This window comes from Phragmites australis, chromosome 13 (genome assembly GCF_958298935.1).
Source record: "Phragmites australis chromosome 13, lpPhrAust1.1, whole genome shotgun sequence".
Classification (NCBI taxonomy): Eukaryota; Viridiplantae; Streptophyta; class Magnoliopsida; order Poales; family Poaceae; genus Phragmites; species Phragmites australis.
In genome coordinates this window covers 7,424,062-7,451,602 of record NC_084933.1, presented here as the reverse complement: position 1 = coordinate 7,451,602, position 27,541 = coordinate 7,424,062, and the positions used below count along the sequence as shown (strand labels likewise).

At 43.5% G+C, this 27,541-nt stretch overlaps 1 protein-coding gene across 1 annotated transcript; it reads left to right on the top strand.

Annotated features, from left to right (window-relative positions):
• Nucleotides 1-24,217: 24,217 nt before the first annotated feature.
• On the top strand, nt 24,218-25,397 carry LOC133889719 (uncharacterized). The gene is made up of 2 exons (XM_062330177.1): nt 24,218-24,926; nt 25,096-25,397. The coding sequence occupies exons 1-2, from the start codon at nt 24,284-24,286 to the stop codon at nt 25,173-25,175; spliced, it is 723 nt and encodes a 240-aa protein (XP_062186161.1). The 5' UTR covers nt 24,218-24,283; the 3' UTR covers nt 25,176-25,397.
• The last annotated feature ends 2,144 nt before the right edge of the window (nt 25,398-27,541 follow it).

Below are 27,541 nucleotides of genomic sequence, written 5' to 3'. Positions count from 1 at the left end.
TGCACCCAGATTTATCGGACCTTTTGTTGGAAAAACGATGAGAAGTACCATATCAATTGGAGCTACCGCCTCAGCTAGCAGATGTTCATGATGTTTTCCACATCTCACAGTTGAAGAAATGTTTACGACTTTCCGAAGAGCAAATGGCCCTAGAAGAAATTGAAGTTGAAGAGGATCTCACCTACATGGAGCATCCTGTCAACATCCTAGAGATGTTAGAATGAGTCACTAGAAACAAGAGGATTTATATGTGTAAGGTGCAGTGGAGGCACCATTCAGAAGAAGAAGCAACATTGGAAAGAGAATCAGAACTCAAAGATGAGTTTCTGTGGCTCTTCTCTGATCCTTCCGAATCTCGAGGGCGAGATTCATTCTAAGGGGGGTTATGATGGGATTGTTCGCCTGATCTTCCAATAGTTAGCGATAAGTCGGTAGGTGGAGAACTTGACGTTGATGATCCAAAGGCTTCGACCCGAATAGATCGTCTCCCTTGCAATCACTACACCACAGCTCCGATGGTTATCAACCGTGTCGCGCGGTTGACCTCGCCAAGAAGACTCAATCCCTGCAAGCGTACCGAGAACATAAGCAAGAATGTAGAAGATGCAATTTGAAATATTGCGAATAGAATTTAAGCACTTGAAGTTGGGGTTCCACAAACACTTACGGCAGCCTAGTCGGTCCGGAATAAGAGCGAAAATCTCACAATCTGTGTGTAGATCAATATCTAAGCAAAACCCAACCCTAATTGGGGTGGCAGCTACTGTATATAAGAGACTAGGGTCGACCAAGGACCCCTGGACGTGTCCCTAATGGACTCCAACACGTTACACGGCCCAACGGGCCAAAAGATGGTGGCGCAGCACCCTGATAGATTCTAGACGTCCACCTCGATGATTCCTGTTGACTTAGAAAGAATTTGGACATGGGACCAATCCCGTTGGAAAGCCTATCTCCTTAGCTTTCCAACCATGTGTAGAACGTCCAAAACGGAGTCCGTATGCGTCCTGGGCGACGATTTTAGTGCAGTCTGGTCCTAGACTCCGAAACGGATTCGAACTTGATTGGACCTCCACCTTGGCTTGGGCGCCCTTGCTGGTCTTCTCCCATGTTCCTAAGTAACAATACATCACAATTATTCAGTAGCATCCCATCCTTATCAAAATATAAAGGAACACTAAGGAACGAGCTCACCTCATGATTTAGTTGACGTGCACGAGCTCGTGTCAATGGACCTATTGTTGGAGGAATACTCGGTGTGTGTGTATCTGAAAGAGTGATGTCCTCATCATCCTCCCCCTCTTGAATTGGAGTCGTCCTCGACGCAATATCATCTTCTTCTCCCAAGTAAGGCTTCAAATCTGAAATGTTAAATGTGGGACTAACCCCATAATCTGCAGGCAACTCAAGCTTATATGCATTATCATTGATCTTTTCCAGAATTTTAAAAGGACCATCAGCTCCGAGGCAGCAATTTAGACTTTCTCAAATCAGGAAACCTATCTTTGCGCAAATGTAACCACACAAGATCACCAATTTCAAAAGTAATATGTTTCCGACCTTGGCTACCATAAGTTCTATACTTCTCATTCATCTTTTCAATATTTTCCTTAGTCAACTCATGCATTTTCAGAATCAAATCAGCACGTGTCTTAGCATCAAAATTCAATTTCTCGGATGTTGGTAAAGGCAGTAAATCAATAGGAGCACGGGGATTAAAACCATACACTACCTAAAACGGACTTACCTTGGTGCTAGAGTTAACTGATCTGTTGTAAGTGAACTCAATATGGGGTAGACACTCTTCCCGCATCCTCAAATTTTTCTTCAAAATAGCCCACAACATAGTGGATAATGTGCGGTTTACAACCTCCGTTTGTCTGTCGGTTTGAGGGTGACATGTCGTCGAAAACAGCAGCTTTATCCCAAGTTTATTCCAAAGTGACCTCCAAAAGTGGCTCAAAAATTTTGCATCACGATCCGAAACAATGGTGTTAGTCACTCCATGCAAGCGAATGATTTCCCTGAAAAACAAATCAGCTATGTTTGTAGCATCATCGCTCTTGTGACAAGGTATAAAATGTGCCATTTTTGAAAAACGATCTACAACGACAAATATACTATCCCTCCCCCTCTTGGTCCTAGGCAATCTTAAAATAAAATCCATAGAAATATCCTCCCAAGGCACACTAGGAATAGGAAGAGGCATATAAAGTCCATGTGGGTTCAAACGAGACTTAGCTTTATTGCAAGTAGTGCTGCGTGCCACGTAGCGCTCGACGTCGCGCCTCATCTTAGGCCAAAAGAAGTGAGCAGCCAGTATATCGTCGGTCTTCTTCACTCCAAAATGTCCCATCAAACCACCTCCATGCACTTCCTGCAAGAACAATAGGTAAATAGAGCTAGCTGGGATGCATAGCTTGTTAGCACGGTATAGCAATCCATCATTCAGCACATATTTGTTCCAAGTTCTTCCTTCTTTACAATGTTCAAAAGCATCTTTAAAGTCCAAATCATTAGCATATAATCCTTTAATTGTTTCTAGACCAAAAATCTTATGATCGAGTTGGGACAGCATGGTATAACGTCTAGATAACGCATCGACAATGACATTGTCTTTACCTTTCTTGTGTTTAATGATATAAGGAAACAACTCTATAAATTCAACCCATTTAGCATGACGTTTATTCAGTTTGGCTTGGCTTCTAATATGTTTCAAAGCTTCATGATCAGAATGAATAATAAACTCCTTGGGCCAAAGATAATGTTGTCATGTTTCTAAAACTCTCACTAAAGCATACAACTCCTTATCATAAGTTGAATAATTCAGAGATGGCCCATTCAATTTCTCACTAAAATAAGCAACGGGTTTAGCTCCTTGTAGTAGCACTCCTCCAATTCCAATGCCGCTAGCATCACATTCTAACTCAAAAGTCTTACCAAAGTCCGGAAGTTGGAGTAGAGGTGCATGCGTAAGCTTCTCTTTCAGCATATTAAAAGCTTATTCTTGTGCCGGCCCCCATTGGAACGGAACACCCTTCTTTGTCAACTCATTGAGTGGGGCAGCAATGGTGCTGAAATCTCTCACAAAACGCCGATAGAACCCTGCAAGGTCATGAAAGCTTCTCACCTGTGTGATAGTCTCAAGGGTCGGCCAGCTCTTGATGGCTTCAATTTTAGCTTCATCCACTTCAATTCCCTGTGGAGTAACAACATAGCCAAGAAAAGCAACTCTATTCGTGCAAAAGGTGCACTTGTCAAGGTTAGCAAACAAATGTGCCTCTCTCAAAGCAGTAAAAATAGCATGTAGATGATCAATGTGTTCTTCATGTGACTACTATAGATCAAAATATCATCAAAGTACACCACCACAAATCTTCCTATGAAAGCACGTAAAACCTCATTCATCAATCTCATGAAAGTGCTAGGTGCATTAGTTAAACCAAAAGACATCACTAACCACTCATATAGACCGAACTTAGTTTTGAAAGCAGATTTCCATTCATCTCCCAATTTCATTCTTATTTGGTGGTAACCACTATGCAAGTCAATCTTCGTGAAAATAATAGAACCACTCAACTCATCAAGCATGTCGTCTAGCCTAGGAATAGGGTGACGATACCTTATTGTGATATCATTAATGGCTCTACAATCAACACACAAACGCTATGTACCATCTTTCTTAGGAACCAAAAGAACAGGAATAGCACAAGGACTAAGGCTCTCTCGTACATACCCACTGTCCAATAGGTCTTGGACTTGTCGCTGAATTTCTTTAGTCTCCTCCGGATTGGTCCTATATGCAGCGCGGTTTGGCAAAGTCGCTCCCGGGATCAAATCTATTTGGTGCTCTATCCCTCTCAATGGTGGCAGCCCCGAGGGTATCTCAGCTGGAAAGACATCCTTATACTCCTGCAAAAGGTTAGTGACAGCAGCAGGCAAAGAGCTAGGTATATCATCAATTAAAAATGAAACCTCTTTGCATACCAAAGCATAGCACAAAGCATCATTATCTTGAATTTCAGCAAGGTCAGATTTAGTAGCAAGCATAACACCACCCTTTAACTTAATGCCTTCGGACCTAGGTGTGTTCTTCTCTTTCTTAGGTGAGAAAACAGATTGAGCTACTTTCTGATTTTCAGATTCCAAAACACGTTCTTTCTTTTCTTTTTCAGCTAGTGCTTTATCACATTGCACAATTTCAGCAGGTGTCAAAGGAAGCAAAGTGATTTTCTTTCCCTTGTGCATGAGAGAGTATTTATTACTTCTACCATGGTGTGTAGCATTGGTATCAAATTCCCAAGGACGGCCTAACAAAAGTGAACATGCTTGCATAGGCACTACATCAAAATCAGCATAATCATGGTAGGAACCAATAGAAAAATGTACTCTCATAGATTGTGTTATCTTAACCTTGCCGCTGTTATTGAACCACTGAATGTAGTATGGATGAGGATGTGCACGTGTTGGTAAGGAAAGATTCTTCACAAGATCGGAGCTCAAGAGGTTGTTTCAACTCCCGCCATCAATTATGGTACAAACACGTGCATCTTTGACAATGAGGAATGTCTGGAATAGATTATGGCGTTGTAGCTGCTCTGCTTGCTCCATTTGAGAACTCAAAACTCGCTTCACAATGAAGGTGCGTGCTGCATAACTCTCCGTGGCAGCGGTACCACTAATCTCCTCCCCTTCACTATCCATGTCATGATCGGCTGCAAGATTAGCTTCAAATGCATATTCTTCCTTGACATCACTATGACTAACATATCCACCATCTGCTGTTGCAGAGTATGCTCGTTGGCTTGGGCAATCCTTCATGACATGGCCAATACCTTGGCAGCGATGGCACACAATGCCCATTGTACGACCTGTGGTAGCTGCACTTGAAGAAGAGCTTGGCATTGGATCCTGCGAAACAGTAGATTTGCTCATCTCACGTGATGGTGGTGATGCTCCTGCTGAACGCGCCCGAGTGTTGGAGGAGGGGTAGCAGATAATGTAGATGTAGAAGGGAATGTTTTTGCTTGTCCCGGTGGTACTCGTGAAGTAGATGTACTCCCAAAATTGTTCCTCAATTTCTGCACCTGTTGTCGACCCTGCAGTTCTTTTTCTGCCAAGATAGCAAAATGGAACAACCTATTGGTAGTATTGTAATCTTTATAATCAACAAGGTCTTGAATTTCACGTCTCAACCCAGAGTAAAAATTTTGCCTGATTCCGAGTCCGTATGAGAAAGTTATGGCCGTTTTACTGAACCCCTGTCGAGTTAGGGTTTTTTTCAAAGCACCTCTTGCAGAAATTGTTCTCGTTAAGGTATGGCAAGCAATAGGATCGCGAGAGGAACAAGGAGGGCAGCGGTGGCAGGGCAATTGATACAAGGCGGCTTGCGACCTATCTAGGGTAGGCGTGGCGGAAAGTAACACAAGGCGGCTCGCGGTGGCAAATAGAGTAATGTGGTGGCTCGACTTGTTGCTGGGGATGGTGGCGATGGGACAGCGGCATGATCAAAACAGCATAGAGCGTTGACTAAAGACCAAGAACACGACTCTAAACCAGCAACAAGACTCGACCACGGACATAAACTCAACAACGCGCAACTGAAAACAAAAATTGCAAAGGCACAAAGGGTTCTAGGGCAGCGGAAATTGGCAGAATTTTTTTGGCTTTTTCTGGACTCTAGGTAATGAAAAACAGACTAATCTAAAGGGGAAAACGAAATTACCTAACGGGCAACCTAAAAATCTAATACCAGATGATGGGATTGTTGGTCTGATCTTCCGTTAGGTAGCGATAAGTCGGTAGGTAGAGAACTCAACGTTGATGATCCAAAGGCTTCGACCCGAACAGATCGTCTCCCTTGCAATCACTACACCACAGCTCCGATGGTTATCAACCGTGTCGCGCGGTTGACCTCGCCAAGAAGGCTCAATCCCTGCAAGCGTACCGAGAACACAAGCAAGAACGTAGAAGATGCAATCTGAAATATTGTGAATAGAATTCAAGGACTCGAAGTTGGGGTTCCACAAACACTTGTGGCGGCCTAGTCGGTCCGGAACAAGAGCGAAAATCTCACAATCTGTGTGTAGATCAATATCTAAGCAAAACCCAACAATAATTGGGGTGGTGGCAACTGTATATAAGAGACTAGGGTCGGCCAAGGACCCCTGGACGCGTCCCTAATGGACTTCAACATGTTACACGGCCCAACAGGCCAAAAGATGGTGGCGCAGCACCCTGACAGATTCTAGATGTCTATTTGTTTTGACAATTCCTGTTGACTCAAATGAATTTGGACATGGGACTAGTCCCGTTGGAAAGCCTATCTCCTTAGCTTTCCAACCATGTGTAGAACGTCGAAAACGGAGTCCGTATGCGTCCTGGGCGACGATTTTAGTGCAGTCTGGTCCTGGACTCCGAAACGGACTCGAACTTGATTGGACCTCCACCTTGGCTTGGGCGCCCTTGCTGGTCTTCTCATGTGTTCCTAAGTAAGAATACATCACAATTATTCAGTAGCATCCCATCCTTATCAAAATATAAAGGAACACTAAGGAACGAGCTCACCTTATGATTTAGTTGACGTGCACGAGCTCGTGTCAATGGACCAATTGTTGGAGGAATACTTGGTTTGTGTGTGTATCCGAAAGAGTGATGTCCTCATCAGGTTAGGTTTGTAACACCCTAATTTTCAAATTTTTGAAATAGTAATGAATTTTCTTAGAGGTATTTATGTTAGCTCTTGAAACCATAGAGAAAAATATTAATTTATGGAGAAAATAATTGATTTAGGAATTATTTGGCGCATTCATGTTGGAATTGTGTGGAAAATTCCCTTTTGAAAAACCCCGCAAAGCACCGTATAAAAATTGTGGAAGAGATCAATTCAAATCATAAAAGAAAATCCAGAAATTTCTTCTGAAGTTGTTTTTCGTTTTCTTTTCCTTTTTCCTGGCCCGTTGCTTTCGGCCCAGCCCGCCACTCCTCTCTTTTTCTCCTGGCCTCGCTCTCGCACTTCGGCCACCTCACGGTCTATCTCTGCGCCAGCCCAGCCGCTCACCCGCTCCTCCCCTTCCGCTGACACACTGGGCCCACGCATAAGCGTGTTCCTCGTGCCACCGCTGCCCATCGCCGTGTCGGACTCCACTGGCCGTTGCCGCCTCTGAATCCTATCCCAACGACCCCCATTCGATGGGATTCTTCATGCGTGCACGCACCTATATATATCTGGCCCTCCCCTCTATTTTCCCCCAATAATCTAAGCACCGAAACCCAAGAACTCGCGCTGCCGCCGCCCGCCATTGCCACTGAAGCACCAAGCTCGCTGTTCGCTGCGTCTGCCGCCTCTCCGCCACATCTGAGAGCATCTCCGGCACCGCAAGCTCACATGAAGTCTTTTCCACCGCTCATCGTCACCTCTTCGCCGCTGGAACTCCATCGCTAACGTTAACCGAGGAGCTCTGCCACCTCTTTCATCGCCGACCTCTTTCCCGACCCGAGTCACCCGAGGTGAGCCGTCAATTGAGTTCCCCGTACGCCCATCATCGTCTTTTGCAACTTTCTGTGGCTTCTCGCGCTTGGTGACGAGGTTTCTAACAAGCTCTAGCAAGATCGCCGCCGTCCCGTGCTCCTTCCATCGTCCAGACTACCGCCACCGGCTGAAACCCATTGGGAGCAAACCCAGCCATCCGATCCAATTCCAAGCGCTGAGATTAGACCATCAACTTACCCCTTCACCCACCAATCACAAATTGCCACATGTCCCCTTAATCCCAGTCAGCCCAGTGTACTGTTCTTAGTTAGCTTTATTGTGTGCTTTTCTGGTCTGTTTTGAGAGCAGTTGAAGAGTAGCTCGAGAATCTTCAGGACCAAGCCTTTGAAGAGTCTGAGCAGCAAGTTGGAAGAGGCAAGTGTCCTTGAACATTTTGATCCCAGTTTTCTAATGCATTCTTTCTTTCAAACATGCATGCTATTTTTTGAATCCCATTTACTTATAGTACCATGTTCCACATATTCCTTGTCGCCTAGTTGTTAGTAGTGGTTTATGGGTAGTTTATGGTTAGATGTGCACAAGGGTATGGATGGGTAGTCAGTTAAAAAAAATTAATGGTTTATGCAAATATAAGTTGGAAATTCTGGTAACTTGTGTGGCAACATGGAACTTGGGGTTATCGAGCAGAAGGTTGGTTCATGATGGTGCGTGAAGCACAAATGTGTGAAACACTTTGGTGGGTAGTAGTGTTTGCTCGGTGTCCTAAGGACCGGTTCGTGGAGTGACAACCCAAGAATTATCGTCTATCCACGAGGCTAATATGGGTACAGCCTGGTTTAGTATTTACGAATTCTCAGCATAGAATGAGCCACTGGTGGTGTAATGGAAGGAAAGAGTAATTCTTTCTGGAGCTACATGGCTCATGAGGGGGCTTTTGGGTGGTATGACTCTACTTTGACGGTGGTGAAACCTTAGCGGGCTTATTCTTGTTAGGAGGATGCATTGTAATAGGCTTGTAGTGATCTCTAGGCAACACACCACTGGCGTGTGTTAAGTGTTTGCGCAACACGGGAACAAGGAAATCACGAATTGTGGGGAAATTTGGATAACCTCTGCAGAGTGTACAATCTAATATATCAGCCATGCTTACGGTCATGAGAGACTTGGATCATCACATGATTAGTTGGTTTGGTTTAGTTGATTTGGTTGGTTACCTGTGAAGGCTAAATGTCAGTGGATGGTTCTTCGTTACCTGTGATGGATATCAAGTTGGTTGGTTTGGGAACTTGATGTGGATTTCAGGTAGTTGGGAAATAAATGGAGATATTCCTAGGAGTTGGAGGTCTAATGATAAATTACATATCCAAATAGGATGCTTTTATAACTCTTTTACGATAGCATAGTTGGTATTTATGCAAATTTATCTGTTATAGTCTATTTCTTTAATCAAGCTTGCATGTCATATATTTCCCACACTTGCTGAGTACAATATGTACTCATACTTGCTATTTCCATCCAAATGTGCATCAAACCGCTGCTCGGACAATGGAGACATTGAAGGAAAGCCATACTTCTATATTGATGAGGACGAATATTTCTAGGCTGGTGGTTACCCTGTTCAATTGCCTGTGGAAGATGGGAGCTTCGCTGTGTTTAGTTTGTATGCTTTAGTTAAAGACTTTGAGGTCTACCTATTTTGTTTAAGTTAAATGTTATAATAATGGCACTGTGTGTAATACACTGATGAAGTCGTAGCATGTATAAAACTTGATCCTGGCATACATGTTGTTTGCATCCGATTTTGCCCCTTTATAAAACCGGGTGTGACAAGCGTCTTAACCCAATGAAAAAGAAGTTGAGTCATCAGGAGGGCTGAAATGCATTATTCTTCCATCATTAACATGTTATTTCATTCCAATTAGCACCCCTCTCCAATGAAATAAAATGATGACGATGGACCCCGCAATTCTCAATCATCATGTCACCTAAATTGTCATGCCAACAAGACTAGATGTTAAAACTCAGGTCCAAAAAGGGCCAAAATTAAAAAATAGACAACATATGCACCGTATATTGCAAAAATAGATAATATGTTACCGTATTTACAAATTTAGCATATGTATTCAGCACTTTTTTTACCGAAAATGTGATTTCGGCATCTGAGGTGTCGAATACGACACTGTGCACCATATTCGGCACCTCAGATGTCGAAAATAGACTATACCGAATACGGTGTATAGTGCCGTATTCGGCACCTCACTTGTCGAATGCAGCCTGTGCTTGTGTGCCATGCTCACCAAAAGAACAAGAAGAGAAGCTAGAAGCTAGAATCCGCATGAAAATTGAAGTTTTTTATTTAACTCATGATTTTATTTGGGAGTACAAAAATAGTTCAAAAATTATAAACGTTTTCATGAGTAAACTAGAACTTACTGGAAACCCATTTTAATTAGTTTGATAAAAAAACTGAGCCAATATTTTGTCACACCCGGTTTTAACGGCCAAAACCAGATGCGGCTTATGTGTGCCCAGGATGTTCAACACACATAAGGACGTCACAGGTGAAGTAACAAAAAAGCAATACTTTTATTAAATAACGTTAAACTCTTACAGCAATTGACATATATTGTCTTCTATGAAGATATCTGTAGCGGAACAGAAGCACTGGTGCCCAACAACACCGCAGGCAACTGACCGGGAGACACGCGCCTAGAACGTCACAACCTCGTCATGATAGTCTTCAACATCTTCACTCACTGAGCAGCAGCATACATGTCGCATGGTATAGGGAAAATAGCAAGTGTGAGTACATAGAGTACTCAGCAAGTGGGGGAAAGTAATGATATGCAGGCTTATACCAAGAATAGGCTAACACAAGGGTTTATTTGCGTAAATGCGAGTAATGAAAACATATTTGGACTCAAAAGCATTAAGCAAGTATTAAGTGAATATAACCCATATAGTCCAACACGCAACATACAAGGCTCCCCACCTTGCACACCATAACCGTCTAGTACTCCCTGTACTATAACCAAAACTACAACCATCTAGTACTCCCTGTACCAGAACTATAACCACAACCATCTGGTACTCCTTGTACCAGAACCATAACCGCAACTATCTAGTACTCCCTGTACCAGAACCACAACCACAACCAACTAATCATGTGAGGATCCAAGTCTCTCATAACCGTGAGCACGGCTGTTATAACAGTTTTACACTCTGCAGAGGTTGTCCAGCTTTCCCCACGAGTCAGTGAATTTCATGTTGCCGTGTTCGCAAAATACTTAACACACGCCAGTGGTGTGCCGCCAAGAATCACTGTATGACACTTTCCACTAACCAGAGACTAATCCAGTGCATATCTGCCCACTAGGTTTCACCGCCAGGCTTTACGCAAGCAACAGCTCCTACCCAGAAGCCCCCTTTTGTGCTGACCCAACACACACTGGACAGACTCTAATCAGTATGTCACACCTTACCCATATCGGCCTCGTGGTTGGTACGTTACTTCTTGGGTTGTCGCTCCACGAACCGGTCCTTACTTAGGTTACTTGAGAAAACACTAATCCAACATCATAACCATGACAACCATCAAAACCACTTTGCTCAAGGCCTAAGGTTCCATGTTGCTAGACCATTAAAACATTAACGGCTATTGTAGCATATGTTCATTAGTTATGATTATGACACTTCCCAGTATCCCAAAAGCATGGCTAAGCAATCTACCCACAAAGGACACCTAACCATAAACCATCTAGGTTCCAAGGGATGATAAGGGAAAATATAGGGAAAACCCTAACATAGGTGACTACCCATCATATTGACTCTGCATGCAATTTTGTAAAACAAAACATTTAAAAACATAGGTTCAAGATGATCAAGGACACTTGCCTTATTCCCAATGCTGCTCAGTGTTGCCGAAATCTTGGTCTTGAAGTCCCTCGAACTGCTCCGGAACATTATCAACTAATCTTGAGAACTACCGACAAACAACACAAAGCAAACACTAAGAATAACATACCAAACATCATCAAAACACATTAAAAATACTATGGTTGGATATGGATGATTTTAGAAATATTTAGACACAAGAATCGTCTAAATCGGAGTTAAGATGAAAAGAGAATAGCTTTCGAGAGATGGATTAAACTGAAAAGGAAATGCTGATTTTTCGGAACTATCTTCCTATAGGAAAGGCTTTATTGCACAATCACTGCGTCAAGCTTGACAACATCCTTATGCAAGATTCAAGAAGCGTAGGGAAGACTAAACTTCACTGACTAGGCTAAGGAGACTGATATGACTCTGACTTTGCATATTATGCAAGTACCATTTTGGATTAAAGAAGGGATACGCTAAGGTCTAGTATCAATCACCTATGATGGATCAAAAAGGCCGAAGGTTGCGCTTCTAGGATAAGGATACTACTGGTGACTCTATGTAACGGTGGTGGTTTGGGTTTCGTCGAAGATGGCGATCGGGCATGTGGCCACATACATCGATGTTGGCTTCAGTGGTGTTTCAGTGAAACGAGGGGAGCATGGCGTAGAACACGGAAAGACTAACTTAGCGGTATGGTTGGTTTTGGAAGGGGTCATCCGAGGTAGCGGCAAAACAGCGATGACCGCTTCTAGGTTTGGTGGTGACCGCGAACAGATGTAGGAACGAAGACGCTCGCGTTCCAGGAGATTGGCTATAAAATTTGAGAAACCATTTGAACAAGGATGTTTATATAACCCGGGAACACAATGCTATGGCATGGATTTTGGTAGATCATCCACTGAGAGCAAGAACGATCAGCATAGATGAAACGGGTGATGGCTGCGACATGCTGTGGTTGGCAATGGCGTCTTGGTCGTGTCGCTGCACAAACGGGGATGGTCTCCTAGGGTAATGTAGAAGACTCCATGGGACACACCGTGACGCGGTTGGTGCATCCATACGGCTTTCGGATTGACGGGGAACGCGAATGCAAATCCGGTGCGCGTGCTGAACACGTCCAGAAACCGGACAGCGGGTATGTCGACCTTGATTTCGATAGTTTGGCTAATCTACTGGCCGAGCTGGTTGGTGAGGGCGTGGGGAACATCATGGGACATGCACCGGTGAAAGGGCTTGGTGATTTGACCTCTAGTCGGTCGGGAACATTGATGCCAATCAGCTACAGCGCTGCTGTCTCGCGGCTGTCCGCGACAGTGACGACCGTGGCGGCGTAGATCGGGCTTTGATCGGGGCTAGGGCTTGTCTAGGGACTTAGTATGATGCTAAAACAGTAGTAAGGGAGGAGAAGAAGAGGTCCTCACCTTGCTTTGATGGCCGAGGAAGAAGAATTCGCGGAGAAGACGGCGTAGCGCTTCACGGGCGGCGGCGACGGCGGCTCCGGCGATACACGGACAGGGCAGCAGCGACTTCTAGGGCTTAGAGGCATGGAATAGGGGTAGGAGAGGGCGTGCAACTCATATATATAGGGCTAGGGACGGCTGGATGAGGTGGAGTCCAAACCGAACACGAATTGGATTCGAGTTCGAGTCGGTTACGATTTCCTTTTTCGCTGCTCTGTATTGCGAATATGATATCTCCATCGTACGGACTCCAAATTGGACGTTTCTTGATTCTAAATTGTAGTACTAGAAAAGATATACAACTTTGGTAGTCATTGGAACTTCTGAAAATGTCATCTTGATTTACAAAAATGCGTCACAAGATAAACTGTTTGAACTCGGACTTCTCTGCGCAGCACTGATTTCGGGGGCCATAACGCCCAGCTCCATTATCCAAAAGAGGACTTCCATAGGTTCAAATCAAAGCTCTCGACGAGACCTACAACTTTGGTATTGTCAAGATTTGCATTTGAGGCCGTTTTGAACTCCAAAACGTCATGAGAATATGAGCCTGTCCAGGACTCCGCCAAAATTTGCAGATTTCGTGGATCATTTGTTGGGCCATCTAGAAGACTTGGCTAAGGGTTTGGACTTGAGCAAGATTGAGCCCAAAGACATTTTAGATATATCAAGGGTTTAGAAAAGAAACTTTTGCAGAGAAATTTGAATAGGTTTTGAATTTGAATTGAGTTTGAAGTGAATTTCAGAGAAATGAAAAATGAGGTTGAACACGAATAGGAGTAGATGAGGAATTTGAATTTGGATTTTTGGGTAGAATTTGAGAAAGAGGAGAGATTGACTTTAAACAAGGATTTGGATAAGATTTGAATTGAATTGGAGAAGAATTAGATATAATCAAGGATTGAATAGATGATGGATTCAAAGACTTTGAATTCCAACCATTAAGATCCTTAACTTATTCACTACTGAGTTTTGTAAAAACCTTTTCAAAATCTTTTTCACTCAAAACACCATAGAGAAAGAAAAGGAAAAAGAACTCTAATGCATTTACCTGGCTCCTAACAAAACTCAGCATGCAAGGCACAGAAAATAATAACCTATATTGATTGATTGATTAAGAAAATAGGTTTTAAACCTATACTACTGGTGAAGCTATTCAATACTCTTGGAAAATTTTAGAAAATTGAGAAATCTGAAAATCAGGGTGTTACATATTTAATTAAACTTCTCCAAATAATCCAACTTTTATAAATTGTAGCAATTTTTAATAGCACAAATAAATTCTCAAAAATCTAGAAAAAATCACTAATATTCTTCTCATGTGATGTAATAATTTATAAAAATATTACCAACCCTAGGTTATTTGGTGAAAAAGTGAGTTCCTTTGTAATGCTCCATTTATATGCATTTTTATCATTTCATGTGATATTCTCTTTTTAATTTAATTTTAATAAAACAAATTAAACATGCACAAAAACATTGGTTCTTAGATTAATATTAAGAATTTGTAATGATCCATTTATATGCATTTTTATCATTTCTCTTTTTAATTTAATTTTAATAAAACAAATTAAACATGCACAAAAACATTGGTTCTCAAATTAATATTAAGAATTTGTAATGCTCCATTTATATGCATTTTTATCATTTCATGTGATACTCTCTTTTTAATTCAATTTGAATAAAATAAATTCAACATCCACAAAACCTTGGATCTCAGATTAATTCAAACATGCTCTATTTAATCTGTTGCTGGTGCCAAGCTAAAAACATCATGCAACCTCTCATTTTAATATTAATCCTCTTCTTGCTGTTCTTTATGCTCCATTTCTTCCTTGGTTCTCTCCTCCTACTTTGAGAGATGGCATCCCCATCTGCATGCTTATTATATGGTTGTTTAAATTTTGTATATATCATTTTTCATATTTAATTAATAAATATTAAAACTTTTTGTATTACTACCTAATTTGAAACGATGAATGTAAAAATATATTCACAATTGCAAAAATTATATGCTTCTTAAGTGTGTGACTTTATCATCTTAGTAGTAGTTGTTAACTTGTCATGCATCACATGAGAAGAATAGTAGTGAAAAAAAATGACATGCTGAGGGCCAAACTTGACCCCCAGGTTGTCACTAAGAGGATGTCGCGCCTCCAACTCGGGCCGGCACAGTGAGACCATGCTCCACTAACCATTAGCACCGTGAGAGGCTTGGCTTGTGCGCGAATTAGCAGACCTCGAGAAGAAGCCTAGCTTAAAGGTTGAATAAACAACAAATCCTCCAAAAAGAGGTTGAATAAACAACGCAAATTCAAAAGGTGTTCTTGTTTTCTCAGTAAAAGAAAGATATTTGAATTGGTATTCCTATCTTTTCACCACTGTTCGTTCTTCAACACAAATTGTGTTGTACCAAGAACCCAGAAAAAATGAAATAATAAGTATCATGGTAGATGCTGATTAGGTGAAAGGATGTAAGCAATGATAGCCTATGAAGCTGAACTTCACATTGCTGACATCCATTAAACTTTTTTTTTTAAACCTGAAAGTCATTAAATTATTAATTACTACTTGTTGTGTGATTCAAATCATACTTTTGCGTTGTCACACACGACATACAGTCCATATAATTCAGTCAAATTAAATTAAAAAGAGAATATCACATGAAATGATAAAAATACATATAAATGGAGCATTACAAAAGAACTCACTTTTTCACCAAATAACCTAGGGTTCGAAATATTTTTATGAATTAGTACATCATATGAGAAGAATATTAATGATTTTTTCTAGATTTTTGAGAATTTATTTGAGGCATTAAAAATTGCTACATTTATTAAAGTTAGCTTATTTGGAGAATTTTAATTAAATATTGTCTCAGGCTTTTTTGATTAAACCAATTAAAATGGGTTGCTAGTGAGCTCTAGTTTGACTATAAAAACATTTAGAATTTTTGATCTATTTTTGTACTCCAAAAAACATTATGAGTTAAATAAAAAATTTCAATTTTCATGCGGATTCTAGCTTCTAGCTTCTCTTCCCGTTCTTCTTGTGAGTGCGGCGCACGGGCACAAACCGTATTCGGCAGGTGAGGTGCCACGGCATTGTGCACCATATTCGGCACTTCACCTGCCAAATACAGTCTGTTTTCGGGCTGAATTTAGCATCTCAGATGTCGAAATTATGTTTTCAGTAAATAAGATGTCTAATACACATGTTAAATTTGTAAATACTATAATATATTGTCTATTTTTGCAATATATGGTGTATATGTTATCTATTTTTTATTGTCCAAAAAGTACTACTAAAACCTGTCACGGCCCAGAGTTTCTAAACACGTAATTAAGCGCTAATGAGCATCATTAGCATCATTTGTTTTTATTTTGAGCAGTGTAGACTTGCAATGTGGATTAAACCGAATTTGGTTAAACCAGGTTAACTGATGCGTTGTAAAGCATCTCCCAAAACTTCCATGCAACATAGGGCTAGTGACAATTTTAGAAATTAGTAGATGCCAGGAGAAGAATATAAATGAATTTTCCCAAATTTTTGGAAAATATTTAGAAGGCATAAAAATTATCACAAGTTGGAAAAGATAGCATCTTTCAACAATTTTTATTCAAAAATGGCTCAAGCATTCTGGGTCAGACAAGTTCAAATGGGTTCCTTATGAATTTTAGTTTCAAACAAAATTTTTTTTACCAATTTTGGACATTGGGAAGGCATTCAAATGGATGGCTAAAGTAGTGGGGATATTTTGCCGGCCGGTTACTGTTTCTCGGGCCCGCTTGTCATCCCCCCCCCCCCCCGGGCTTCTCTGCTCTCTCTGTCGTCCCCTCTCACAAAGCAAGCGGTGGCCGCCCTTGTTGACTATGGTGGCCAGGCCACGTCGCCGGAAAACCGGAACACGGCACCGTGCCTTTATCTTCCCCTCCTTGCCCTCTGCTTTCCTCTCTCTCTCTTCTCCTCCTCTCGCATAGCCAGCGCAGGTAGAGCACAGAAACACAAGCGCCGGCCGCCGGCCAAATCACCGTGCCATCGACGGCCTCCACCGAGCCCGGGCCAGGACAAGCGCAGAGGAGGGTCGCCGAAGCTCTTCCCCGCCGTTTTCCCTCCTTTCCCGGCGTTTCCCGCGCGGTTTGAGCTCGGCCGAGCCTTCTCCCTCAACGCCGGCAGCCTCCTCTCCGCCCCTCTCCATCGCCCCGCTGTTCTACAGCCTCACCGGCCCAACCCGCTGCACGGTGAGCTTCCCCGTGCTCCTGTACACCTTATGCGCGCGCCATTTTCCCTCCGTCCCGTCGCCGGCGCGGTGGTCCGCGATGGTCGAACCGCCGCCGCCTCCCCACGCATGCCGCCGGCCGTGCCGTCGTCGAGCTCATCGGCCGGAAAGCACGCCGTTAGGTCCACACGCTCACGTAGAACGTGTAGGTATGCTCGGCCGGGCTTATTACGCCGCCGTCTAACCGCCGGCGGTCTAAACCGAGCCGCCGCCGTGCCCGTTCCGTTGTGCGCCGCCGCTCGCCGTGCTCCGGCCATCGCCGGCGTCAACATGTGCCCCCACCAGGTCCGCGTGCCTCCCCTGGTGGTGTTGCTGTCCTCCCCGGCTGCCGGCGTGGCGCCGCTCGCCGCCGGCGGGCGCAACCCGGGCCGCCGGCCGTTTTGGCGCCGCGCGCCTTTGGCGCCTGGCTATTTTGACCCGGGGTCAAACAGCCGGCCCCACTGGTCAATCCCTGGGTTAGCCGGCCTGGGGTAGAAAAAGTTTTAGGGATTTTAATATCCGGTAAATTGGGTTTTAAATTGTTTTCTAATGTATAAATTCGGCTGAAATATTGTAAATTGCATAGAAAATTGTAGATAGCTCCAAAAATTGTGAAACCAATTTTGTTGGCTTTGTTATGGCATGCTCTACCCATTAAAAATACCAGTGGGCATGAAATGTGTGCTGTAATGTATTGAATAAATGAAACATGTTTAAGCTTTGATAATTCATAATTAAATCTTGGTAGCTCCAAAATTGATGAATCCAATTTTGTGAATCTTGCTAAATTGTGCCCTTTTCAGTAAAAATATACACCCTCATGTTAAACATAATTAACTTTCCAGTTTGGTTTAAGATTTGGTTTATGCTTTAAAGTATTTCGGGAAATGTTTAAATGGTTAATGCTAATTGCAATTAGGAAATATTTGATGTTTTAAGCGCAGGGCATAATGCATGTCACCTTCACTATTGCATGGCTTTCATACTCATCATTGCACGTGATTATTCTTATAGAGAACGTCGATTCGACGACAGAGGCGAGCGAGGCTATTCCCGGAGGTTCTAACGGTGGTGATCGTGGTTCGGGTAGCTGTGAGCAGCAGCTAGGGTAGCAAGGCAAGCATCATTCATATTGCACCGTGTCTACTTAAAAATCTAATATGTTATCTACGCTTATGTATACATTGCATGTGTCGGGTACCGAGTTGGGTAGAACCTAGGCCGATGTATTCTCCTATTTCGGTCACGTGTCATGTGTTATTCCTTGGAGCCTAGTGGTGTCATCAAGGTCTAATTATAGTTCGCTATGCTTAATGGTACTTAGGCTTTCCGGTAGAAGTCGACGACGGCGTCCACCGTTGTCGCGAGCCTAGGGCTTATTACTTGTTCACACTTGTGGTTGTGTTGATGATGAGTCGGTTTGGTGAGTGGTGAGTTGAGACGAGGTGTGGGCGGTGTTAGGGGTGTCATCTCCTCACGAGGAGTCCTCAGGCAGTTCGGGGAGGGAACCCGGACACCGTAGACCGCTTGTACTGGTTAAGCACCGACCGTCGGTGTAGTCGGCTTTAGCACTTACCTTACTCACCACATGCTGATATAATAGTAGGCAAGCTGATTACCTTCGCAGACGTGGTCATGTGGGCCTCGTCATAGACGATGTGAGTCCAGTTTGAGTCCGGGCTTTTAGCGGTATTAGTTTGCTCGTGGAGTAGTTCTAATACCGCCGCGTCGAGCTATGGTTGATCCACATGGTTGGGCCTGGTTGGGAAAGGTTGTCACGGGTACCCCCTTGTGTGCATCTTAGTGGGTGGCACAAGCCGTATAGTCCCTGTGTCGTGTGGGTCCAGGAGTATCCCCCTGCAGGGTGTATAATCAGTTCGAACTGACGCGCTCTCGGTCATGAGCATTGCTATCGCTTATCTCCACCGAGCGACCATGTTTTGGTCGTAGAGTTTCGATGTGGGTTGTGGCATGGTTGGTTTAGGTGGTTTGGTCGGTATGTGGTCGGTGGTTTGGTGGTAATGGTTTACTCTTATACACTTGTTGTTTATATATCTGTTCTGATCAGTTGGTTGGCAGGGTTTGAGTTGGTGGTTGGTTAAGTCAGTTGCTTACACCTAGAGTCTAGGTTGCTTACCGCTTAATGAACTTAAACCTGTCTTAATCCTTGCTACAGCTTTAAATGCATGATCCTTGGAGTCGAGAATATATATACTCATACTGTGTAAGACTTGCTAGTACCTTCGTACTAAGGGTACTGCCCTTAAGTTTCAGGTTCACAGGTTGGCGAGGAAGAGGCAGTGTTCGGCTACTTTGTGCCTGCCGATCAGGGTGGCGGGCAGGAGTAGCACCTTCTACTCTGAACTCCGGCGTTTTTGGTATGGAGCCTAAGGGCATACGGCTCCATACTCTTTTGTTGTATAGGTTTATCTTCCGCTGCGTAGTTGTTGTTGTTCCTCTTTTGTTGTAAATTGTGGAAGCAGTTGCATGTTTAAGTGTTGTAATACAGCTTAATTACTTACTCTCTATTAAACTGTGTTGTGATATTTGAGTTGGAAGGCATGTGTTCCGATCCTGAGCACAAAACACGTGCCGGGACTACCGGAATGGTATTCTTGTTAATCGTCAAGGTTGTGATTATGAATAATGATTCTCCTGATGATTAATTAGAATATTATTTGGATGATTCCTCACAAAACCCATGTATACATCTTTGAATCTGACAGCGACCGTCGTTTGCCTCTGTTCCTATGATCGATGTTAGTTTTACAATTGTTTGTTGTACTGTTTTGATGGAAATGATTTTCCGTTAACATGAAGCCGCGTCAGCATCAGTGGCTACCAGTTCGATTACATCAGCTGCACTGAATCAGGTCATAACAAAACACCACCTGATGCCAAATTCGCACCCATATTTTGATACTCACTATTTTATGCGCTACCTGATTACATCCACGAAGGCCAAACAGTACCCTAACTTCATGAAACAGGTTAAGGTGAGAACATTCGTGGCATCAGTTTGGAGTGAAGATTCTGGTTTTGATAGTTTAGGTTTTTTTAATAGGGTAAAGTCCATTTTACACCATTAAACTATTTTTGAAGTCTAAATTTCAACCTCCAACTACAATACCAGACTCAAACACCCTCGAACCCTTCAAACAGTTCACTTTACCCCCTCAAATTAAAGCTGCCTTAGTTTCGCTGAAACGTGGCATCCATGTCATTCCATCTCATCACTCAATTCACTCCTGGACCCACAAGGCTACCTCTCTCTATGCTCAACCACAATTGTCTTTCTTCCCAAAATTTCCTCCCCCCTCCCCTCCCTCTCTCCATGGCTGCGGCTAAGAGCACTTCAGTTCGTCTATGGCCTACTTCTCTTCACCATCTGCACAATTATCCCCTCCTCCTGCACCCCCCAAAATCATGGCCTCTCCCCCCTTGTCCTGCATTGCCTCACCACCGTGACCAGATCCGACGAAGCCCGTGCCCTGTAAGGCAAGGGGGGGGGGGGGTGGAGCCTGCAAGGCATGCACATGGAGCCGATGAGCACGACAAATGTGAAACCCATCACTGTCCACACGCAAGCACTGCTGATTGTAGCGAGGGAGTGTGAGAAAACAAGATCGTGAAGGAAAGATTGGACTCGTGCAGCCAAAACGCTGCAAATCCCTTGCCTTATATATTCATGTCGGACGGCAGCAGTACACCCGAAACAGCCGGGGAAATCTGTTTTACAGATGCTAGATTACAGGGTTGTTAAGTAGGATATACATCATTGATCCTATCTAGTTGTTTAATAGCCCCCCTCAGTCACAACTTCTGTGAAACCAAGTTGAGATTGTATCTGAAGTTGTTGAACAACCGAGTAGGCAAGGGTTTGGTTAGTCCATCTGCAACCAGATCCTTTAAGGTTATAAACTGAATTTCAAGTGCCTTGCTTGCAACCCTTTCTCTGACAAAATGAAAATCCACTTCGATATGCTTAGTACGCGCATGGAAGATAGGATAGTGTAGGAGGCCGACCTTGATAAATTCCAAGCTCACCTAGCAATGACTGAATCCATATCAGCTCAGCAGTAGCATTAGCTAGTGCTTTGTACTCTGACTCAGTGCTTGATCGGGAGATAGTAGCTTGTTTCCTGGAGCTCCAAGACACTAGATTTGGACCAAAGAAAACTGCAAACCCGCCAATAGATCGCCTATCATCCATGCAACCGGCCCAATCCGTGTCTGAAAAGGCGCTGACAAGTGTTGATGCAGACCTGCATAACTTCAGCCCATCTTCTTTTCTGAGCTTGAGGTATCTCAGGATCCTTTGACAACACTCCAATGCTCATTAGTTGGTGATTGCATAAACTTACACACCCTATTCACCGCAAAGGAAATGTCAGGATGAGTCACAGTTAAGTATTGTAGAGCTCCAACTGTGCTTCTGTATCGAGTGGCTTCTTCAAAAGAGAGCAACTGACCACTTCCTTTTGTGAGCTTCTCTGAGTTGGACATTGGAGTAGTTGCATGTTTGCACATCACCGTATTAGTGCATTGAAGGAGCTCAATGATGTATTTCTGCTGTGATAGATGGAGGCCCCCTGGAATTGGGTGGACTTGTATACCAAGAAAGAAGTGAAGTGCACCCAAATCCTTGATAGAAAACTCATCATTGAGCTGGGAAAGGAGTCGACCAGAAGTAGCAAGTGAAGAACTCACAATTATCAAATCATCCACATATACTAGCACATACATGGTTAGTTCTTTCCTTCTGAGAATAAATAGTGAAGTGTCAGCCTTAGAAGAGACAAAACCAAGAGTGTGCAGTTTGGAGCTAAGTTTGGAATACTAGGCTCATGGAGCTTGTTTCAAACCATATAGAGCTTTATCAAGCTTACACACATAATCAGGATGAGCTGAAGATTCATAGCCTGGAGGTTGTTTCATATACACCTCTTCCTGCAAGGAACCATTGAGGAATGCATTCTTAACATCCGCGTGTCTTAAACTCCAGCCTTTGGACACAGCTAAGGCAAGGATTAACCTTATAGTCGATGGCTTAACCATAGGACTAAAAGTATCTTCATAATCTATGCCATATCTTTGTGGATGAGGTAGAGTTGGATGTTGTGAATCCCATAGTGGAGGTGGTGAAGCTAGTGGACGACATTGAAGATCGATCTTGGCTCTGGTACCGTGTGAGAAAACAAGATCGTGAAGGAAAGATTGGACTCGTGCAGCCAAAATGCTGCAGATCCCTTGCCTTATATATTCGTGCCGGATGGCAGTAGTACACCCGAAACAACCGGAGAAATCTATTTTACAGATGCAAGATTACAGGAGTTGTTAAGTAAGATATACATGATTGATGCTATCTAGTTGTTTAACAGGGAGGCCATTGGAGCGTGGCAAAACAAGGCACATGTTACCACATCCCCTTCTTCAACCATCACTCCGTCAAGACCAATGGTACCTCCCACCCTTCTGCATGCATGAACACAGGAATTCAAGTATGCAATCCACTCCAGTTCCATCCCATCCACTCCAGTCTCAATCTTTTTTCTGTATTTTTGAGAGGTGTGTACTGGGGAAGTTTGATTAGAACATGCTGAGCTCTCATGTGCCTCCATCTCCCTCAAGATCTCCTCGACTCGCTTGCTGCTACAATGGGCTGGGGGTTGGTTGAGTGACAAGCAGCAGTAGCACATCCGCACATGTCATAGAGAAGAGAGGAGGGAGAAGATGAAGGTAGAAGAAGCCTAAATAATGGCATGCGGGTCCCATTGTATATATTGTTTTAATTGCTATTTTATCATTTTTTTGCCACGTGGGAGGAAAACTAATGACATGGATGCTTACATGTCAAAACCAGCTCCATGTCAACGCCAAGTCAGAGCAAATTAAACAGCCTTTGAATGAGCTCAAAAGGGTAATTTGCCCGGTTTCATTAGTTGAGAGGTGTTGGTTGATTGATTTCGGAGTTTGGAGGCTGAAAATTGGACTTTGCCAATAGTTCATGGGTGTAAAATAGACTTTATCCTTTCTAAAAACATTCTAGGAATTTGTTAACATCATTGAACATGGAAGCATAGCTAGGCCGCTGGTTTTGGTACTTTGCCCGCATTGACATCATTTCTAGCTGACCACAGCATTAAGAACAAAGTGATCAATTTTGATTGTATTCATCTGAATAGGACCTAGTTTGGCTTGGCGCTTCCCTGGAGGATTGAAATTCTGCAAGAGTCACTCGGCAATCTTCCAACATTAGCTCCCGCCAGCAACTTCTTGGAATCTTGCATTTCAAAAGTAAGTGACCTCCATCTTCATCAAGCCTGTAACAAACTGGGCATCTTGTATCTAGCTCAATGCCTCTATCCATGATATTCCTTTCTCATTGTAAGGCTATTAATATGGGCTTCCAACATAAGCCAATGCCTATTGCCGGAACATGAACAGTGCTACTATTGCTTGTGTCGTGAGCTTCATCATGCACCATTTTTTATGCTGATTCCACGCCCAACAAATCCTTCAGATAAAAACGCCAAGACAGGAAGTCATCCATCTGATCTCCAAGCGAGATAGAGAGAATTAAATCAGCATCTTCTCGGTTAAAATTTTCCTGCACTAGATCACCATTTTACAATTGCAATTGCTGACATTTGGGTTGGCGAAGCAACCAGATAATTTGCAGACAGAATGTCTCCACTGTCAAATATGCAACATCTTGTCATTCCAAGTACTGTTTTGACGTGCATTCTGAATAGCAGAGTTAAAGCCTGTATTCTAAGACTTTCCTTAATTACCAATCGCATAACTCGGAGCCGATGTTAACGTTAGTTATAGACTAATTTAAGTGTGTAACCATGAGTGGTAGAGAATGATGGTCATGGTGATCGTCCGTGGCTAGCATTTGTATGTAGTGAAAGAAGCATGTCGCCTGGCCACGAGCCACAGGTTACACACTCCTATTTTTGGGTTCTTCCTCCTCCTTGTCCCCTCGATATTAGAGGAGCGTCACCACCCCCTCTCTTCTTGTCGACGTCTCCCTCCCTCTCCCTCCTCCAGCAACATCAGCAGCAGCCGACAGCTGCTGCGAAGAACCATCCTTCAGAGGAGGAGGAAAGGGAACGGCGGCACGCTTGAGCCAACCATTTCTCAGGTCGTTATAGAGAACACATTACCACAACGATTGAAGCCATGGGCAGCAACGGCAAAGAGCACAAGCGCGGTGTCCCACGCCCGCCACCATTGCCGCTGTACAGAGACTGGGAGGAAGAAGAGGTCGTCAAGAGAACCGGGCACGGGCAGTCGCCACTGGCTCGGTCGACGTCGACGCACCAGGCCATGGCCGCCGCCGGCAACAACAACAAGAAGAGGCTGTCCAAGCAGCTGTCTATGAAGGAGACCACCCGGGAGATCAAGTGGGAGAAGAGGCGGCGGCAGATACACCGCCGGAGGAGCAGCATGGGCCTGAATGAAGCCGACGACTTGGCCCTCGGCAGCACTGTCTGTGCCGTGGACGGCGAGGCGGTCTCGAGCACCGAGCTTGTGGCCAAGCATCTCACCGACGAGGACCTGGACGAGCTGAGGGGATCAATGGAGCTCGGCTTCGGGTTCGACGAGGAGAAGGGCGGCCAGGACCTCTGCGACACGCTCCCCGCCCTCGACCTCTACTTCGCCGTGAACAGGCAGATCTCCGAGCCCAAGATGCGGTGGTCTACCAGCTCAGCGCCGTCACTGTCGGCGGCCTCGTCTTCGTCCAACCTCTGTGGCACGCCCAGCCCCGGCAGCCCCAACGCGCTCTCTAACCCCATGGACTCGTGGAAGATCTGCAGTCCTGGTAACTCGCAACGCAGAAATTTCACATAATTCTTGGAGGAACTTTTTTTAGATAATGAAAAGTAAATTCCAGCCTCTCTTGGAGGAACTGTTACAAAATTTCTGTTTGTGCGTTTGAGTTGTGGTTTATATAGGCCTTTGATTTTTGTGTGTATGTGTTGACGCAACAGGAGATAACCCTCAGCTTGTGAAGACAAGGCTTAGGCACTGGGCTCAAGTTGTGGCGTATTCAGTGAAGCACTCCAGCTGATCAAGTAATCAGAGCCTTATGCACTCTTCTTCCAGACATACTGTACATGTGATTGCTTCATTAGATGGATGACGACGGAGAAGTCATGTCCGGGTGATACCTACATAACCGAACGTGACCTTGTTGCTCTGATGTCCAATGGTGAAATTATTGTGTATATATAGAGTTAGCATCTGTGTGTTGGCAAAAATATACATACTGTATGTGCAGTCCCTGTTTTGCAAGGACAATTTTACTTACTACAGAACACCACATATCTGATGGGATATCATAAACAACTCAGAAAACCTGACTCTGATAGAGATATCATAGACGGTCCTACCAGTGAGCTATCTACTAGTACCTCGTATAAGAAAAAAAAAAGTTTATATGTTGATAGCAAAAAATGACATGACCATTTTTTTATACACCAGATAGTCCAGTGCTTAAGCCATATCATCATCGGACTATCCGATGTGCATAAGGGTGATTTCTTGTCGGGAGTTTGCTCTCTGGAAAAAATCATCCGGTGCAAACCTCTGGTGAGTACATGTCAGTCAACGGAGCGTCCGGTGAATATTAGAGTAGAGTTTAGGGATCCACCCAAGATGAAATCACCGGATGATCCCACATTCAAACATTTATTCTTACCGGATCATCCGGCGTAATGAGAATTGATACGACCGGGTAGTGGAGACCTAGAGTGATTATTAGTTTGTTCGGTTACAAATATTAGTTGAATATGGCCACCAATGGATTAACTTAGCTATGATTAATGGAATAATTAAGTCAATATAGCCAAGTAATTAGAGTAAGATTATTTGTTACTTAGCTCGGCTAATGCTTGATTTGGATCTTAGATTAATTAACTAGCAGGGGAATCTGTTGATAGTCAAAGTTGGCACTTCATGGTTTGAAACATGCAAAATATGGTAGATTATAGTGCTTCGGCTTTAAATCATTGACAAGGCATTAGCCGATTGCAATTAGCTTGGTTCCGGTCACTAACACAGTAACACTGGCTAGTAATATTTTATTGGGAGGAGCGCATGCTAATGATTAGCTAATCATTGTTTAACTGCTGGGTTTAATACATGTTGATGGCAGGCTAAAGACCATTAGAAAGAGATAGATTTTTTACATGGCCGAATAGAAGGTATTTTCGGTTGAAGAGTTAGAGATGTAATCTCCATATTTGGTGACGTGTCTGAATAGGAATTTTTTATTTCGGTTTGGGAGGTTGCATGAAGCATCACAATGGGATATGGCCGAACATATTTTCCTTCGGTGAAAGCTTGGCCATGGGGTAACGTGATCGACTCGGTTTTTCATGGAAATTGGTCACGGTGGAGAAATATTGGCCGAGTCGATGTTGGCCAGGGAAAAGCATAGACCAGCAACCCTTATAAATAGTTGAGGGATGAAGGCCGGTTGATCAACACAACCGTTAAACACAAAACACATCTATTATTTTCGTGTCTTTCCTGTTCTTCCTGGAAGTAGATCTAGAATAGTTATGCTTTACTAAATTGTCCTGTAAATCAGCCGCGTGCTCCTGCAAAATTGGAGAATGTATCCTTTGATGTTCTTGCTTGTAAAACAGCCGGTTCTTCGTCATCATTGGAGAATTATCTTCTTTACTAGTTTGCTTGAAAACTAGTCGTGCGCTTCCATAAAAGTGAAGTGATCTGGTTATTTGCGATCTCGTGTGTTTATTTTTGGCGTCAACACAATGATAATGGAACATCACAATTGGTTACCAAAATGAGCTATCGATGATTTCATACCAGACGGTTGCATTTAGAAACTGCCGTGATAATATACCACATCGTAGATGGTTCTCTACTTAAGCTGTCTGGGATACTATTCTGGATGGATTTTCACATAAGTCGTTTGTGATAAGATCGTTAACAAAGTTGGTTCTCGTGTGGAAACCTCTAGATATGAATAGTCTCGAAGCCAAGAGAATATGCTTGGCACTTTATATTCAGGTAGGAGCCGAACGGTTAGGGTTTTCTCACTTAATTCTCTCTCATCTAAAGATCAACTACATAGCCTCCTTCTCCTCACTATCAACATACTCGGCTGCTTCCATCTTTGTTGCCAGTATTGCTCAGGTTGCTGTGACCCACATTGCTCTAACCATGATGAGGAGGCCGACAATATCTAAGCAGTGGATCTTTTAATTGAGCTCGTCTATGGCGAGGAGGAGCTGACGGTGGACGACAAGGAGCCTGGTGCCTTGGAGGGTTTGGACCCTAAGAGGAGCCCAAGCCTGAAAAAGAGGGGGAGGAAGAGGATAAGTCAAAGTCTTAGATGGAGGAAACATAGGAGGATGGCTACAATGGCAATGATGACAAAGAGGAATTGGGAGACGACAAGGTGCA